The sequence below is a fragment of the Leptonychotes weddellii genome, chromosome 9, assembly GCF_054177405.1.
Source record: "Leptonychotes weddellii isolate Sample4059 chromosome 9, ASM5417740v2, whole genome shotgun sequence".
Classification (NCBI taxonomy): domain Eukaryota; kingdom Metazoa; phylum Chordata; class Mammalia; order Carnivora; family Phocidae; genus Leptonychotes; species Leptonychotes weddellii.
The window spans coordinates 55,715,610-55,732,589 of NC_138377.1; the positions used below are offsets into that span (position 1 = coordinate 55,715,610).

The window sequence follows — 16,980 nt, forward strand, 5'->3', positions numbered from 1 at the left end:
TATGTCTTATGATTTAAATGCATACTAGTTCTGAAGATGAAGTGGATGTGCTTTTACATGGAACTCCTGACCAAAAACGAAAACTCATCAGAGAATGTCTTACTGGCGAAAGTGAATCATCTAGTGAAGATGAATTTGAAAAAGAAATGGAAGCTGAATTAAATTCCACCATAAAAACAATGGAGGACAAGTTATCCTCTCTGGAAACAGGTAAACTTTTAGTTAGATTTTCATATAGATATTTTTCTAAGTTCCACAAGGGCAGGAACCTTATGCTCTGCTGTGTCACCAGCACTTTGAGCAGGTGCTCAATAAATATTTATTGTGAATGAATAAATATGTTTGGCAACTTGAGCATAGTTTTCTTTGATGACTAGTGAAGAATTTTCCTGTGTTGTTGAAATGACACTATTAGTATTGTTTACTTGCATGATTTCCTTTTGTAATTTTTACCCCAGGATAAAAAAGACACATGAGCTTATAGAGGTATTTTTAGGGTTATATAGCACTGATATAGCAGATTGAATGGTCACCACAAATTCCTGTCTCATTTTAGTAAGTAAGTAATGAAAGTAAGTAATGAAACATACTTCATTTTGATACTTCATTTTTATGTAAAGTGTACCTGACCCAAAAACTGATTTGTGCCTCAGCTTTGGTTTCCATATTAGGAACTGAAAGCATATGTAATAGTAATAATAAAAGCAAAAGAAGATGTTAATTAAGAGGAAGAATTAGGGACACAGGCATGTGATGACATGAATATAGTGTGAGTCATGGCACTAGGCACAACTGAGAAGAGAAGAGTGTGTCCTTGAATCATGCCCCCCTGCCTCTCTGTAGTGCTCTTATTTTCTTCCCCCTGAAGTCGCTTACAACGAGATGTTTATTTCCTGTCCTTAACAGTGTACTGCATGGCTGAAAGGTAGAGATATGTATGGTGGCAACCTAGGAATAGGCTATTTTATTGAATTAGATTTGTGAGAGGGTGAGAGAAAAATTTTCTCATGATTTGGAACACTTCATTACTGTAATTAACAATTATAGTTCTCTGTAATTGCATAGGGCACAGAAATTCAGTAAGTCATTGATGTGGAAGTATTTTTTCATCCAAATGAGATTGGGAATGAGTTGATAATTACTTTGAGGTGATGGAAGAATAAATTGAGTTTTTTTTTCTTGTCAATTGTGTATGGTTTAGTCTGTAAACTGCCCTTATGTAAATAGGGTCTTCCTCAGGAACTGGAAAAGTTGGAACAGCTCTGACAAAGTACTATGATGATATATATTTTGATTCTGATTCTGAGGATGAAGACAAAACAGGTAAGTAGCATGTTTACCAGGTTTAGCTGTTACATTTTGTAGAAAAAAGGTTTACCTAACAATTATTGGATATTAGAATTTCCCTCTGAATTTTATCTTTTAAGAAATTGTAGGCTGTTGATGTGAAAACAAAAGCAGGAATTGATGGGAATGCACATATGAGGACATGGGACCAGCAAGGATGCTGCATGGGCATTCCAGGGGTGAGGGAGAGTGTGTCCTGACTCAGTCCTGACTTCCTCAGGGCTTGTGGCCCCCCTCTTCCTTAAGGTTCCTTAGCTCAGCAACATTTGCTTTCACGCCGACAAATAGTTTCTGTATTTTTACAGAAAATATAGAAATTTAGATAATCTTTATATTTTGCAGAAGTTTTTCTAACTCATTGCTTTTTTATCAGCTTCTCTGTTCTCTGGAATTGATTTTGTATAAAATGTGAGCAAAGGTGAACATAATAAGAGTTAAAATTGATTTAGTTATATCAGGAATTACACTGGCATGCACAAGTAACACATTTATATGGTAAATAAACAATTAGATGCTCAACTGACTGTGCTACCCAGGCACCCCAAGAAATAATATTTTTATATATTATTACCTAAATATTAACCTACTTAAGTACTTTAAAAGTCTAGTGCATGTGGATAACCGTAGTGGTTTTTCATCTTTTTTTTTTTAAAGATTTTATTTATTTATTTTGAGAGAGAGAGTGAGACTGTGCGCGTGCATGCCTACTTGTGTGAGTTGGGGGAGGGGCAGAGGCATAGGGAGAGAGAACCTCCAGCAGGCTAACCCTGAGTGTGGAGCCTGACATGGGGCTTGATCTCATGACCCTGAGATCATGATGCAAGCTGAAATCAAGAGTCGGATGCCCAACCAACTGAACCACTCAGGTGCCCCTGTTTTTTTCACTCATTTTTGAAATATTTTTATTCTGATTTTTTTTTTTTTTTTAAAGATTTTATTTATTTATTTGAGAGAGAGAGAATGAGAGACAGAGAGCATGAGAGGGAGGAGGGTCAGAGGGAGAAGCAGACTCCCTGCCGAACAGGGAGCCCGATGCGGGACTCGATCCTGGGACTCCAGGATCATGACCTGAGCCGAAGGCAGTTGCTTAACCAACTGAGCCACCCAGGCGCCCTTTTTTTTTTTTTTTTTTTTTTAAGATTTTACTTATTTATTTGTCAGAGAGCGAGAGCACCCAAGCAGGGGGAAAGGAAAGGCAGGCAGGGGGTGAAACAGGCTTCCCGCTGAGCAGGGAGCCCAGTGCGGGACTCGATCCCAGGACCCCGGGATCATGACCTGAGCCGAAGGCAGACGCTCAACGACTGAGCCACCCAGGGACCCTGAAATACTTTTATTCTGATTTCAGTAGCATTTTCTATGTGGGAACTTGTTGAGAATTTATAACATCAAAAAGTTTCTGGTCTTGGTTTACTTTGAGTAGCTTTTCTGAGACTGAATTCTCATTATTTGAGTTCAGTTCTTGAGATAACATGTTTTTAGTGAAGAAACAGTTTTTTCCTCCTCTGTTATCTTCATTTTAATGCCTTATTAATTGGACAAGAACTTTATTTGGAGGAATAGTTAAAAAAATTTTTTTAAGGAAAATATACATAGGAAAAAAAATGTAGCTGAAGGTTCTGCGTTCTGTATTAAAGAAGTGTGTGCTTTAGACATGATACCTAGCCATATCCTTAACATTTTCAAAATTAGCACAGGTGACCAAGAAGAAAAAGAAAAACCGACACAGGATTCCAACAAATGATGAGCTACTCTATGACCCTGAAAAAGATAGCAGGGATCAGGCCTGGGTTGATGCGCAGAGAAGAGGGTAAGAACTGAACTCGAATATTTAGAATCTTTGGAGAAAAAGGATTAAAAGATGATTTTCACTACATTCACCTTTTTTTTTTTAAAAGATTTTATTTATTTATTTGACAGAGAGAGAGACAGTGAGAGAGGGAACTCAAGCAGGGGGAGAGGGAGAAGTAGAAGCAGGCTTCCTGCAGAGCAGGGAGCCCAGTGTGGGATTCGATCCCAGGACCCCGGGATCATGACCTGAGCTGAAGGCAGACGCTCAATGACTGAGCCACCCAGGCGCCCCTACATGCACATTTTGAATATATGTGTATATGTTCATACAGACATACATACATAAAAAAAGAATTTTGGAAAAAAACCTCAATTATTTATTTTGAAAATTACCAGCAAATTTCAGTCAAATGATTTATTTTTTTAAATTTTTCTAAAAGATTTATTTATTTATTTTAGAGAGAGAGAGAATGAGTTTGGTGGAGAGGGGCAGAAAGAGATGGGGAGAGAGTCTTAAGCAGATTCCGCTCTGAGCATGGAGCCTGACGCGGGGCCTGATCTCACCACCCTGAGATCACCACTTGAGCTGAAACCAAGTGTCACATGCTTAACTGACTGTGCCATTCAGGCGCCTGTCAGATGATTTATTTTTAAAAAACTTGTTGAATTCGAACTGCTGTGGTCAGTCTCTCCATTCAAGAAACAAAGCTGACTTTTCTCAAATAGAATTTAAAATTATTTGGAGATAAAACATTTATGTGGATGAAGAGTGGATGTTACATTTTATATCTGAATTGTTCTTTTTAACTATTTACAAATTTGATTTTTTTAAAGATTTTATTTATTAGAGAGAGTGAGCATGAGTTAGGCGGGGTGGGGGGTAGGGAGTGGCAGAGGGAGAGGGAGAAGCAGACGCCCTGCTGTGTGGGGAGCTTGACGCGGGGCTCGATCCCAGCACCCTGGGATCATGACCTGAGCCGAAGGCAGATGCTTAACGACTGAGCCACCCAGGTGCCCCAAATTTGATTTTTTAAAAAATTGAGGTGACATTCACATAACATAAAATTAATCATTTAATTAATTTAAAATTAAGTGAACAATTCAGTGGCATTTAGTATATTCACAGTGTTATGTAACTACCACCTCTGTTTTTCAAAACCATTTTCATCATCCCAAGAGGAAATGCCGTACTTGTTTTCCAGGTTGATTTTACCAAGGTTGGTTTGTCATAAAACTAAAAGCTAGGCAGTATACCACTGTTACCCAGTGCTTCCCTCTCCTGGCTGTGCCTCAGAATCACCTCAGAAGAATGAAATGCAAACCCTGGAGTCCTACTCTAGGAAGCTTTGATTCAGCTAAGGTAGTAGGGGCCAGGATGGTAAGCTCTTGAAAACTGAACAACAAAAGATAAATCAAGTGTTTTTAAGTCCAGAGAGAATTTGATGTTGTTGGGTGTTTGTACCTTACCTTTTAGCCTCCAGTGTCCCACTTTGGTCTTTTTTCTTCTCCCGGTTTTGCCTCTGCACCATTTCCTCCAGCTGCACCTTGGCTTTATTTAATGAATACTTTTTGATTACCCCAGTGTAAAATGAACATTTTGAGTGCTATGAATGATCCTGAGATAGTTAAGGAAATTACAGTGTAGCTCTTGATTCTTTTTTTTTTAAAGATTTTATTTATTTAACAGAGAGAGACACAGTGAGAGAGGGAACACAAGCAGGGGGAGTGGGAAAGGGAGAAGCAGGCTTCCCGCCAAGCAGGGAGCCCGATGCGGGGCTCGATCCCAGGACCCTGGGATCATGACCTGAGCCGAAGGCAGACGCTTAACGACTGAGCCACCCAGGCGCCCCAGTGTAGGTCTTGATTCTGGTAACAGAATTTGTCAGTGAGGTAAGATGGAATGTATTTTCATCGTTCTGTAATCTTTAAAAAAATGGTGTGTGGTTTTTTTTTTTTTTTTTTAAGTAAACTCTACTCAGGGCTTGAACTCGACCCCAAGATCAAGAGTCAAATGTTCTACCATCTGAGCCAGCCAGGTGCCCCTTTTGTTTTATAGTCTTGAGAAGAAATAACATTTTATTGCTTTATTCACATTCCTGCATCAAGCAGTAGTTGCCTTTTAAGACCACAGAAAGCAACTTAAAATAATGAATTCACTACATTTTCAGTGCCACAGGGGCAGTGATCATGCCTGTCTTGTTCACTGCTATATCCCAGACATCTTGCACTTTGTTAAATGGGCACTCATTAAGTATCTATTGAATGAATATGTTACTTTCTTGGGTTTGGGTTTTGAAATCTGCTAAGCATTGGAGGGATTTAACAACAGTTATAAATATGTACCACATGTTTTCAGTATTTTTCCCCCAGAGACATGTAAAGAGTTTGGGAAGTAATGCCAAATGATTTATCATTTGTTGTTCGGTTTCGGGAGTTTACCATAAGTCCCTTTTAAGAACATGTACTTTTTTTTTTTTTTTTAAAGATTTTATTTATTTATTTGAGAGAGAGAGAATGAGAGAGAGCAAGCACATGAGAGGGGGGAGGGTCAGAGGGAGAAGCAGACTCCCCGCCGAGCAGGGAGCCCGATGCAGGACTTGATCCAGGGACTCCAGGATCATGACCTGAGCCGAAGGCAGTCGCTTAACCAACTGAGCCACCCAGGCGCCCAAGAACATGTACTTTTATACTTTAGTACCTTCATAAGTAGATTTGTGCTATATTTTTGCAATCAGCAAATGTTTATTGAACACTTACTATGTACTAGATACTGTTCTAGATTCTTGAATGCAACAAGGAGCAAAACAGACAAAAGTCTTTAAGCACTTAGGCCTTTTTTTTTTTTTTTTAAGATTTTATTTATTTATTCATGAGAGACAGAGGGAGAGAGGCAGAGGGAGAAGCAGGCTCCCAAGGAGCAGGGAGCCCGATGCGGGACTCCATCCCAGGACGCTGGGATCATGACCTGAGCCGAAGGCAGACGCTTAAACATCTGAGCCACCCAGGCGCCCCTTTTTTTTTTTTTAAAGATTTTATTTATTTATTTGACAGAGAGAGACAGTGAGAGAGGGAACACAAGCAAGGGGAGTGGGAGAGGAAGAAGCAGGCTTCCCGCTGAGCAGGGAGTCCGATGCCGGGCTCGGTCCCACCACCCACGAGATCATGACACAAGTTGAAACCAAAAGTTGGACTCTCAACTGACTGAGTCACCCAGGTGCCCCAAGAGACTTTATTTTTTTAAAGTAATTAATTTTATTTATTTTTTATTAACATATAATGTATTATTTGTTTCAGGGGTACAGGTCTGTTATTTATCAGTTTTACACAATTCACGGCGCTCATCATAGCACATACCATCACCCAGCCACCCCATCCCTCCCACCCCCGAGACTTTATTTATTTATTTATTTTTAAAGATTTTATTTATTTATTTGAGAGAGAGAGAATGAGATAGAGAGAGAGAGCATGAGAGGGGGGAGGGTCAGAGGGAGAAGCAGACTCCCTGCTGAGCAGGGAGCCCGATGTGGGACTCGATCCCGGGACTCCAGGATCATGACCTGAGCCGAAGGCAGTCGCTTAACCAACTGAGCCACCCAGGCGCCCCCCCCGAGACTTTATTTTTTAGAATAGTTTTCAATTTACAGAAAAATTGAGCTGATAATACAGAATTCCCATATACCCTCCCACAACAACACACACAGTTTCACCTGTTATTAACGTGTTACATTAATATGTACATTTGTCACAATTAATGAACCAGTATTGATACATTATTATAAACTAAGGTCCATACTTTATTCAGGTTTTCTTAGTTTTTACCTACTGCGCATTTTCGATTCCAAGAGCCCATCCGGGATAACCGTGGTACTTTTAGTTGTCATGTCTCTTTAGGCTCTTCTTGGCTATGACAGTTTCTCAGACTTTCTTTGGTTTTGATGACCTTAACAGTGTTTGGGAGTAGTGGTCAGGTATATTGTAGGAGGCCACTTTGTTGGAATTTGTGTGATGTTTTTCTTATGATTAGACTGGGATTATGGGTTTTGGTGAGGAAGACCACAGAGATAAAGTGCCATTTTCATCACATTGTAATCAAGGGCACATACTGTCAACATGATTTATGATTGTTGACCTTGATCACCTTGGTGAGAAATTGTTTGGCAGGTTTCTCTACTGTAAAGTTACTCTTCACTCCTCCTTTCCATACTGTACTCTTTGGAAGGAAGGTCCCTATGTGCAGCCCAGACTTGAGGAGTGGGGAGTTAATGCTCCACTTCCTTGAGGGGAGAGTATCTTCATAAATTATTCTTCCATATGGGAGATTTGTCTGTTCTCCCTCCCTCCCTCATTCAGTCATTCATTCATTCAATCGTTTATATCAGTATGGACTCATGGGTATTTATTTATACTTTGGGTTATAATCCAATACTGCTTTATTATGTTGTTCTAATTGTTTCAGCTTTGGCCATTGGGAACTCTTTCAGCTGACTTTGTGCCCCCTTGACATATCTACTTCATTGTTTTTGAGCACTTTCTTACTTTCTGGCAGTACAAGATGCTCCAGGTTCATTTTGTATGCCTATTCCTAGGATCAGTCATTTCTCTTAGGAGTACTAGTTTCTTTTATTGGAGGGTGGCATTAGAAATCAAGATCTTGGGGGCACATGGCTAGCTCAGTTGGTAGAGCATGTGACTTTTTTTTTTTTTTAAGGGAGGGGGAGAGAGAGAGAGGGGTGGGGAAGGGCAGAGGGAGAGGGAGAGAGAGAATCTTAAGCAGGCTCCACGCCCAGAGTGGAGCTTGACATGGGGCTTGATCTCACAACCCTGAGGTCATGACCTGAGCTGAAATCAAGAGTTCAATGCTTAACCAACTGAGCCACTCAAATGCCCCAGAGTATGTGACTCTTAATCTTGGAGTTGTGAGTTCAAGCCCCATGTTGGACGTGGAGCCTATTTAAAAAAAAAAAAAAGAGAATCAGGATCTGACTTTCGTGTGTGTGTGTGTGTGTGTGTGTGTGTGTCCCCCCCCCTTTTCTTTTTCTATTCTAGCTACCATGGTTTTGGAATACAGAGGCCACATCAACAACAGCAGCCTGTTCCAAATAGTGATGCTGTCTTGAATTGCCCTGCTTGCATGACCACACTATGTCTTGATTGCCAAAGGTAATGAATAAAGGGTGACCCCATACACACACACACACACACACACACACACAATGAAAAAAAAAACTTGGTGGTCTTTTGTTTAAATCAAATAGGCTTTTGAGGTATATACTTAGGAATTTTTTTTTATTTATTTTTATTTTTTTTATTTATTTATTTGAGACAGAGAGAATGAGAGAGAGAGAGCACATGAGAGGGGGGAGGGTCAGAGGGAGAAGCAGGCACAGGGAGCCTGATGCGGGACTCGATCCAGGGACTCCAGGATCATGACCTGAGCCAAAGGCAGTCGCTTAACCAACTGAGCCACCCAGGCGCCTGGAATTTTTTTTTTTTTTTAATATTTTATTTATTTATTTGATGGAGAGAGAGAGCACAAGCAGGGGGAGTGGCAGAAGGAGAGAGAGAAGCAGGCTCTCCTCTGAGCAGGAAGCCCAATGCAGGGCTTGATCCCAGGACCCTGGGATCATGACCTGAGCCGAAGGCAGAGGCTTAACCGACTGAGCCACCTAGGTGCCTCTATACTTAGGAATTCTGATAAAGTTCTCTCCTCCTATATCCTTGCTGCTTCATGACTGATTTTTATACAAATAATTTTGGTTATATGTAGTTCTGTTACAAATAGTTTTTCTAATAAAGCACTTATTAGTGCTGACAAGGATTCAGTGAAACTGCATATATGTTGTGGAATGACATAATCTGTCAAATACACTCTTTTAAAAAAAATTGTGATAAAATACACATAAAATTTACTATTTTAACCATTAAAAATTTTTCATTAAAGAGTGCATCATTTGGATATTCAACTTATTGTCAACTAGACCATTTAAAAATTTAAAATCTTTTCCTAGCTTTACCGTGATGTAATTGACATATAACATTGTGTAAGTTTGAAGTGTACAACATGATGATCAAGGGCACGGACTATCAACAACAAAAAAATCAACAAATTTATGACTGTTAATGTTGATCTTGATCACCTGGCCGGGGGAAGGGTTCAGACATCTCTTTGAGATAGTAATTTCATTTCCTTCAGATACATACCTAGAAGTGGGATTGCTGGATCATATGGTAGTTCTATTTTTAATATTTTGAGGAGCCTCCATACTGTTTTCCAGAGTGGCCATACCAGTTTATATTCCATGTGTAATGCACAAGGGTTCACTTTTGTTTTCTCTTGTCTTTTTATTAATAGCCTGTTCCTAGAATCAGCCATTCTAACAGGTGTGAGGTGATACCTCACTATAGTTTTGATTTGCATTTCCCTGATGATTAAGGATGATGAACACATTTTCATGTACCTGTTGGCTATTTGTATATCTTTTTTGGAAAAAATGTTCAGATCCTTTGCCAATTTTTATTTTATTTTATTTTATTTTGCTATTGAGTTGTATGAGTTTCTTGGATATTAACCCCTTATCAGATACATGATTTACAAATATTTTCTCCCATTCCATAGGTTGCCTCTTCCTTTTGTTGATGGTTTCTTTGCTATGCTGAAGCTTTTTAGCTTGTTGTAGTCCCACTTGTTTATTTTTGCTTTTGTTGCTGTGCTTATCCAAAAAGTCATTGCCAAGACCCATGTTGAGCTTTTTCCCTATGTTTTCTTTGAGTAGTTTTACAATTTCAGGTCTCACATTTAAGTCTTTAATCCATTTTAAGTTTATTTTTATTTTTTATTTTTTTTAAAGATTTTATTTATTTGAGAGAGAAAGACAGAGCACAAGTAGGGGAAGAGGCAGAGGGAGAGGGAGAAGCAGACTCCCCACTGTGCAGGGAGCCTGATGTGGGGCTTGATCCCAGGACCTGCAGATCATGACCTGAGCCGAAGGCAGATGCTTAGCCATCTGAGCCACCCAGGTGCCCCTCAAGTTTATTTTTGTGAGTAGAGTAAGACAAGAGTCCAGTTTCATTCTTTTGCATGTGAATATTCAATTTTCCCAAAATCATTTACTGAAGAGATTATCTGGCATTGAATAATTTTGGCTCCCTTGTCAAATATTAGTTAACTGTGTATGTGTGAGTTCATTCCTGGGCTCTCCGTTCTGTTCCATTGGTCCGTGAGTCTGTTTTTATGCCAGTACCATACTGTTTTGGTAACTATAGCTTTGTAGTACAGTTTGAAATTGGGAAGTGTGACGCCTCCAGCTTTGTTGTTTTTTCTCAAGGTTGCTTTGGCTATTTGGGGTCTTTTGTGATCCCATACATTTCAGGCTTTTTTCTATTTCTGTGAAAAATGCCATTGGAATTTTGATAAGATTGCATTGACTTAGATGGCTTTGGGTAGTATGGACGTTTTAATGATAGTAGTTCTTCTGATGCATGCACATGGGGTATCTTTCCATTTGCTTGTATTTTCTTCAATTTCTTTCATGAATGTCTTACAGTTTTCAGTGTATAAATCTCTCACCTCCTTGGTTAAATTTATTTCCAAGTGTTTTATTATTTTGGATGGCATCATGAATGGGATTGTTTTCTTAATTTCTTTTTCAGATAGTTTACTGTTAATGTACAGAAACACAGTAGATCTTTGTGTATTGGTTTTGTATCCTGAAACTTTCCTGAATTTCATATTTATTTTATTTTATTATTTATCATTTTTTAAAGATTTTATTTATTTATTTATTTATTTGAGAGAGCGTGAGAGAGCACAAGCAGGGAGAGTGGCAGAGGGAGAGGGAGAAGGAGAAGAAGGCTTCCTACTGAGCAGGGAGCCCCATGTGGGGCCTGATCCCAGGATCCTGGGATCACGACCCAAGCTGAAGGCAGATGCCCAACTGACTGAGCTACCCACCCGCCCCTCATATTTATTTTAACTTTTTTTTGGTGGAGTCTGTAAAATTCTCTGTGTAAAATATTATGTCAGCTGCAGACAGAGATACATACAACTGTCTTTCCTATTTGGATATCTTTTATTTGATTTTCTTGCCTGATTGCCCTGGCTAGACTTGCAGTACAGTGTTGAATGGGAGTGGTGAGAGTTGGTACTCTTGTTCCCTATTTTAACCATTTTAAGTGTACAATTCAGTGACATTAACTACTTTCACAGTATCATACAGCTATGTCATCTGTGAGCAGATAATTTTACTTCTTCCTTTCCAGTGTGGATGCCTCTTAATTCTTTTTCTTAGCTAATTGCTCTGATTAGAACTTCCAGTACTATGTTGAATAGAAGTGGTAAAAGCAGGACTTTTTAGTCTTGGCCTGATCTTAGAGGAAAAATTTTCTTTCATCATTGAATATGATGTTAGCTGTGGATTTTTCATATATGGCCTTTACTGTATTGAGGAAATTTCCTTCTGTTTTTAGTTTATTGGGTGTTTTTACCATGAATAGCTGTTGAATTTCATCAAATGCTTTTTCTGAATCAATTGAGATGATCGTGAGTTTTTTTCCTTCATTCTCTTTTAAGAAATTTTTTATTTTAAGTAGGCTCCACTTTTATTTTAAGCGGAGCCCAATGTGGGGCTTGAACTCATGACCCTGAGATGAACACCTGAGCTGAGATCAAGTTGGACACTCAGTGGACTGAGCCACTCAGGCGCCCCCCTTCATTCTTTTAATCAAATATACTCTAACCCTTTTCCTTTTTCCTTTTTTTTTCCCCCCTCTTTCTGGTGGCCTCATAAATGCTTAGCTTAGTCCATGTTTTGAATCAAGTTAACTGAAACTAAGTGATGAAACTGAAACTAAGTAGGTGGTGGATTTGTTCTAGGAACTAATGAATAGCCAGATATAGTTTACCTTATTAGCTAACTTGAGGTTTTTTTTTTTTTAAGATTTTATTTATTTGATAGAGAGGGACAGATAGTGTCAGAGATAGTGAGAGAGAGCACAAGCAGGGGGAGAGGCAAAGGGAGAGGGAGAAGCAGGCTCCCCGCCGAGCAGGGAACCCGATGTGGGGCTCGATCCTAGGACCCTGGGGTCATGACCTGAGCTGAAGGCACATGCTTAACCGACCGAGCCACCCAGGTGTCCCAAGCTTGAGGTTTTTGATCATCTGCAACAATTAAATTTTGTGCTTTCCATATGAACTCTTAAGGTTTTTGTATATAAGTTGACACTCAGCATGTTTATGAAATGCAGAAAAAGTAAAATGTTTTTGTACTTCAGTTGTTTCTCTTGCAAATTAAACCGTGTTATTATAGAGTTCCTATACTCAAAAGAAGTTGTTTTATAATGTAACAATAGAAATTGGCCTTGGTAAAAATTGCATTCCATGTTAATACAGGATTCCAATCCAGTGGAGTATAAGTGAAATTTTTACAGTCTTACTTGGAGAAGTACCAGCTTGCATAGTCTAAATTCCTGGTCGGTGGTGGTGGTGGTGGAGATCAACTTTTGGAACTAATGAAAGTATAATTTGAGTTCACTGTGTTTAGCCAGATAGATATTTCTGTTGCATGAGGTTTAAGGGGGAAAAAAACCAACTTATTAGGTGGGGAAAGAAGTAGGAAAATATTGAATGTTTGAGGAGAACAAATGAAGCAGTATCTATTCTGTGGACTGCTGGAGTAAAGCCAAGAGTAGACATTGTAAAGTCAGAAGCTCTTTAAATTTTCTTTTACTAAAATGGTGACAAGAATGGCACCACTTGTTTTTTTTTAATTTAATTTTTTCTTTTTTTAAAGATTTTATTTATTTATTTGAGAGAGAGAGAATGAGAGAGAGCACATGAGAGTGGGGAGGGTCAGAGGGAGAAGCAGACTCCCTGCCGAGCAGGGAGCCCGATGCGGGACTCGATCCAGGGACTCCAGGATCATGACCTGAGCCGAAGGCAGTCGCTTAACCAACTGAGCCACCCAGGCGCCCTTTTTAATTTAATTTTTAAAAAAGATTTTATTTATTTATTAGAGAGAGAACACAAGTGGGGGGAGGAGCAGAGGGAGAAGCAGGCTCCCTGCTGAACAGGGAGCCCGAATTGGGGCTTGATCCCTGGACCCCAGGATCATGACTTGAGCCGAAGGCAGATGCTTAACCGACTGAGCCACCCAGATGCCCCAAGAATGGCACCACTTGTAATAAGAGGAGGGCAGAGTTTCAGGCCACAGTGTGAAAAGACAAAAATCGTTTAAACATTAGCTCTCAAGTTTCTTGTCTTTCTAAGTTTGAAGAGCAAATAATTTTTTCAGAGATAAAAGTTACTTTTAAAGCAGTAGAAAAGAGGATATATTCATTTTTTTTTTTTTAAAGATTTTATTTATTTATTTGACAGAGACAAAGCGAGCGAAGGAACACAAGCGGGGGGAGTGGGAAAGGGAGAAGCAGGCTCCCTGCTGAGTGGGGAACCTGATTGATCCCAGGACCCCAGGATCACCACCTGAGCCAAAGGGAGACACTCAACAACTGAGCCACCCAGGCACCCCTCATTCTTTAAACTATTCTCTATTAACAAGTTTTTTCCTATTCTTAAAATAACTCTTAACATTTCTTTAAATTTCCCATTTTGTTCTCATGTTTTTATTTTGGTTGTATTTCATTAAGTTTTTTGTGTTCTCAAATTTTAACCATATGGAGAGACAAGAATATACAATGGGGAAAAAAAGACAGTCTCTTCAATAAATGGTGCTGGGAAAACTGGACCACTTTCTAACACCATACACAAAAATAAATTCAAAATGGATTAAGGACCTAAATGTGAGACCTGAAACATGAAACTGCTAGAAGAGAACATAGGCAGTAGTTTCTTTGACATCAGCCATAGCAACATTTTTCTAGACATGTCTCCTGCGGCAAGGGAAATAAAAGCAAAAATAAACTGTTGAGATTACACCAAAATAAAAATCTGCACAGTGAAGGAAACCATCAACAAAATGAAAAGACAACTCATGGAATGGGAGAAGATATTTGCAAATGCTCTATTCGATACGGAATTACTATCCAACATATATAAAGAACTGATACAACTCAACACCAGAAAGCCCAAATAATCTGATTAAAATGGGCAGAGTACTGAATAGACATTTTTCCAAAGTAGACATATAGATGTCCAACAGACACATGAAGAGATGCTCAACATCATTAATCAGCAGGGAAATGTACTCAAAATCACAGTGAGATATCATCTTACACTTGTCATAATGGCTAAAATCAAAAAGAAAAGAAAAAGCATTGGTGAGGATGTGGAGAAAAGGAAACCCTTTTGCAGTGTTGGTGGGAATGTAAATTGGCATGGTCACTGTGGAAAACAGTATGGATGTTCCTCAAAAAATTAAAAACAAATAACCTATGATGCACTCATTCCACTACTGCGTTTTATTATTTTTTTTAAAGATTTTATTTATTTATTTGACCAAGACAGACACAGCGAGAGAGGGAGCACAAGCAGAGGGAGTGGGGGAGGGAGAAGCAGGCTTCCCGCTGAGCGGGGAGCCCGATGTGGGGCTCGATCCCTGGACCCTGAGATCATGACCTGAGCCAAAGGCAGATGCTTAATGACTGAGCCACCCAAGCGCCCCTCCACTACTGAGTATTTATCCAAAGAAAATGAAAAGAGTAATTCGAAAAGATATACGCAGCCTTGTGTGTATTGTATTATTTACAGTAGGCAAGATAGGAGAACAACCCAAGTGTGCTTTGATCGATGAATAGATAAAGAGAATATGGTATATATACACAGTGGAATATTACTCAGCCATAAAAAAGGATGAGCTCTTGCCATTTGTGACAACATGGATAGACCTAAAGGGTATTACGCTAAGTGAAATAAGTCAGAGAAAGACAAATACTCTATGATTTCACTTATACATAGAATCTAAAAAACAAAATGAACAAACAGATGAAAAGCAGAAACAGACCCATAATTACGGAGAACAAACTGATGGTTGCCAGAGAGGAGCAAGGTGGGGGATGGCCAAAATGAGTGAAGGGGAGTGGGAGATACAGGCTTCCAGGTATGGAGTCAATAAGTCATGGGGATAAAATACAGTGATAATTGTAATAACATTGTACCTTGACAGATGGTAGCTACACTCGTGGTGAGTATAGCGTAATGTGTAAACTTCTCAAATCACTGTGTTGTACACTTGAAACTAATGTAACACTGTGTCAGCTATACTTCAATAAAATTTTTTTGATCTAAATGGATAACCTATTAAAATAGAATGCAAATCCAAATTCTCTATTTCATTTTCCTCTTAGGCACGAATCCTACAAAACTCAGTATAGAGCAATGTTTGTGATGAATTGTTCTGTCAACAAAGAGGAGGTTCTAAGATACAAAATCCCAGAGAACAGGAAGAAAAGGCGAGGCCATAAGAAAATGAGGTCTAACCATGAAGATGCTGCAGAGCAGGCCGAGGCGCAAGTGGAAGAAATCTACCACCCAGTCATGTGCACCGAATGTTCCACTGAAGTGGCAGTCTATGACAAGGACGAAGTCTTTCATTTTTTCAATGTTTTAGCAAGTCATTCTTAAATAGCTGAGTTGGCATTTAATTGCCCAATACAGTATATGAGGCAAATACGGACAGTTATTTTCCTCCTGCCTGTTCATATCAAGTGACATTCTGAGTGGTTATTTGAGGACGCAGTGTTTATCTTTTTGAAAGAGAATGGTTGTCAACCTTCATCCCTCCACCGCCTTAAAAAAATTTTTTTCCCCGGCTCTGATGGGACTGATTATTCATTCCCTTTTTGAGGGGCACTTGGAAATGATGGGGCTTTTTATGTATTAAAGCTCTTTAGAATTAAAATGTTCTGGAGTTATAAGTAATCTTTGTTTCAGTGTTATTTTTATTTTGGTTATACTTGTGGTGTGATTAAACAAGAAACTATTTCCTGGCTTCTGTGTATATTGTTTTTGCTAAGAAGTATCTTTATTTACTTTCTACCCCATAGTATGGAGTGACAGTATTTAGTAACTATTACAGTTACATGGAGTTAATATTGCCAGGTGCTTTGAGTAATTAATATAGGTCTTTCCCTAAAAGGATTGCGTAGTAACAGTATTCTAAATGTAGTGAATTAACACAGTAAATAGAAATTTATGGTGAGGAAGAGCAACCTCACCCTCGACCCTTAGACTTAAAAATCCTGTTGCTGCCTCTTGTGCCCCCATTTGTTCTGGAATTTCTGTTGCCAGCAACCGAAGTATTGTTTTTCTTTTTTTGTATTAATTATATAAAAATCATTAGTGACAGCTTGGAGGAAATTGCATTGTAGGCATCTGTGCTTTTGAAAAGAATGATTGGACTGTTTCCAAAAACATTAGGAAACTCAGGGTCCTGATATCTAATAGAGATATGGTAGAGTGGAATAAAGTCAGAAACTATATATTTTTTAAAGATCTTATTTATTTGAGAGAGAGAGAGAATGAGCAGGGGAAGGAGCAGAGGGAGAAGCAGACGCACTGCTGAGCAGGGAGCCTGATGTGGGACTCGATCCTAGGACTCCGGGATCATGACCTGAGCCAAAGGCAGACAACTGACTAAGCCACCCAGGTGCCCAGGAAATATTTTTTTTTAAAGATTTTATTTATTTATTAGAGAGAGGGAACACGAGGAGGGGAAGGGGGAGAAGAAGACTCCCGGCTGAGTGGGGAGCCCAACGTGGGGCTCAATCCTAGGACCTTGAGATCATGACCTGAGCTGAAGTCAGATGCTTAACCAACTGAGCCACCCAGGTGCCCCAGGAAATTTTTTTTTTTTTTTAAGATTTTTTAATTTTTGAAAGTTAATCTCTAATGTG

The 16,980-nt window shown here is 39.2% G+C and overlaps 1 protein-coding gene across 1 annotated transcript; it reads left to right on the forward strand.

Annotated features, from left to right (window-relative positions):
• On the forward strand, positions 1-16,006 carry EAPP (E2F associated phosphoprotein). Its single transcript, XM_081830621.1, has 5 exons — positions 1-210; positions 1,228-1,323; positions 3,037-3,154; positions 8,182-8,295; positions 15,433-16,006. The coding sequence occupies exons 1-5, from the start codon at positions 18-20 to the stop codon at positions 15,707-15,709; spliced, it is 798 nt and encodes a 265-aa protein (XP_081686747.1). The 5' UTR covers positions 1-17; the 3' UTR covers positions 15,710-16,006.
• The last annotated feature ends 974 nt before the right edge of the window (positions 16,007-16,980 follow it).

Bases quoted from the DNA above. Each gene is read 5' to 3' on its own strand.
- EAPP (XM_081830621.1), top strand. From the start codon at position 18: ATGCATACTAGTTCTGAAGATGAAGTGGATGTGCTTTTACATGGAACT. The intron at 211-1,227 runs GTAAACTTTTAG...TTATGTAAATAG, and splicing joins GTTATCCTCTCTGGAAACAG to GGTCTTCCTCAGGAACTGGA. The intron at 3,155-8,181 runs GTAAGAACTGAA...TTTCTATTCTAG, and splicing joins GTTGATGCGCAGAGAAGAGG to CTACCATGGTTTTGGAATAC.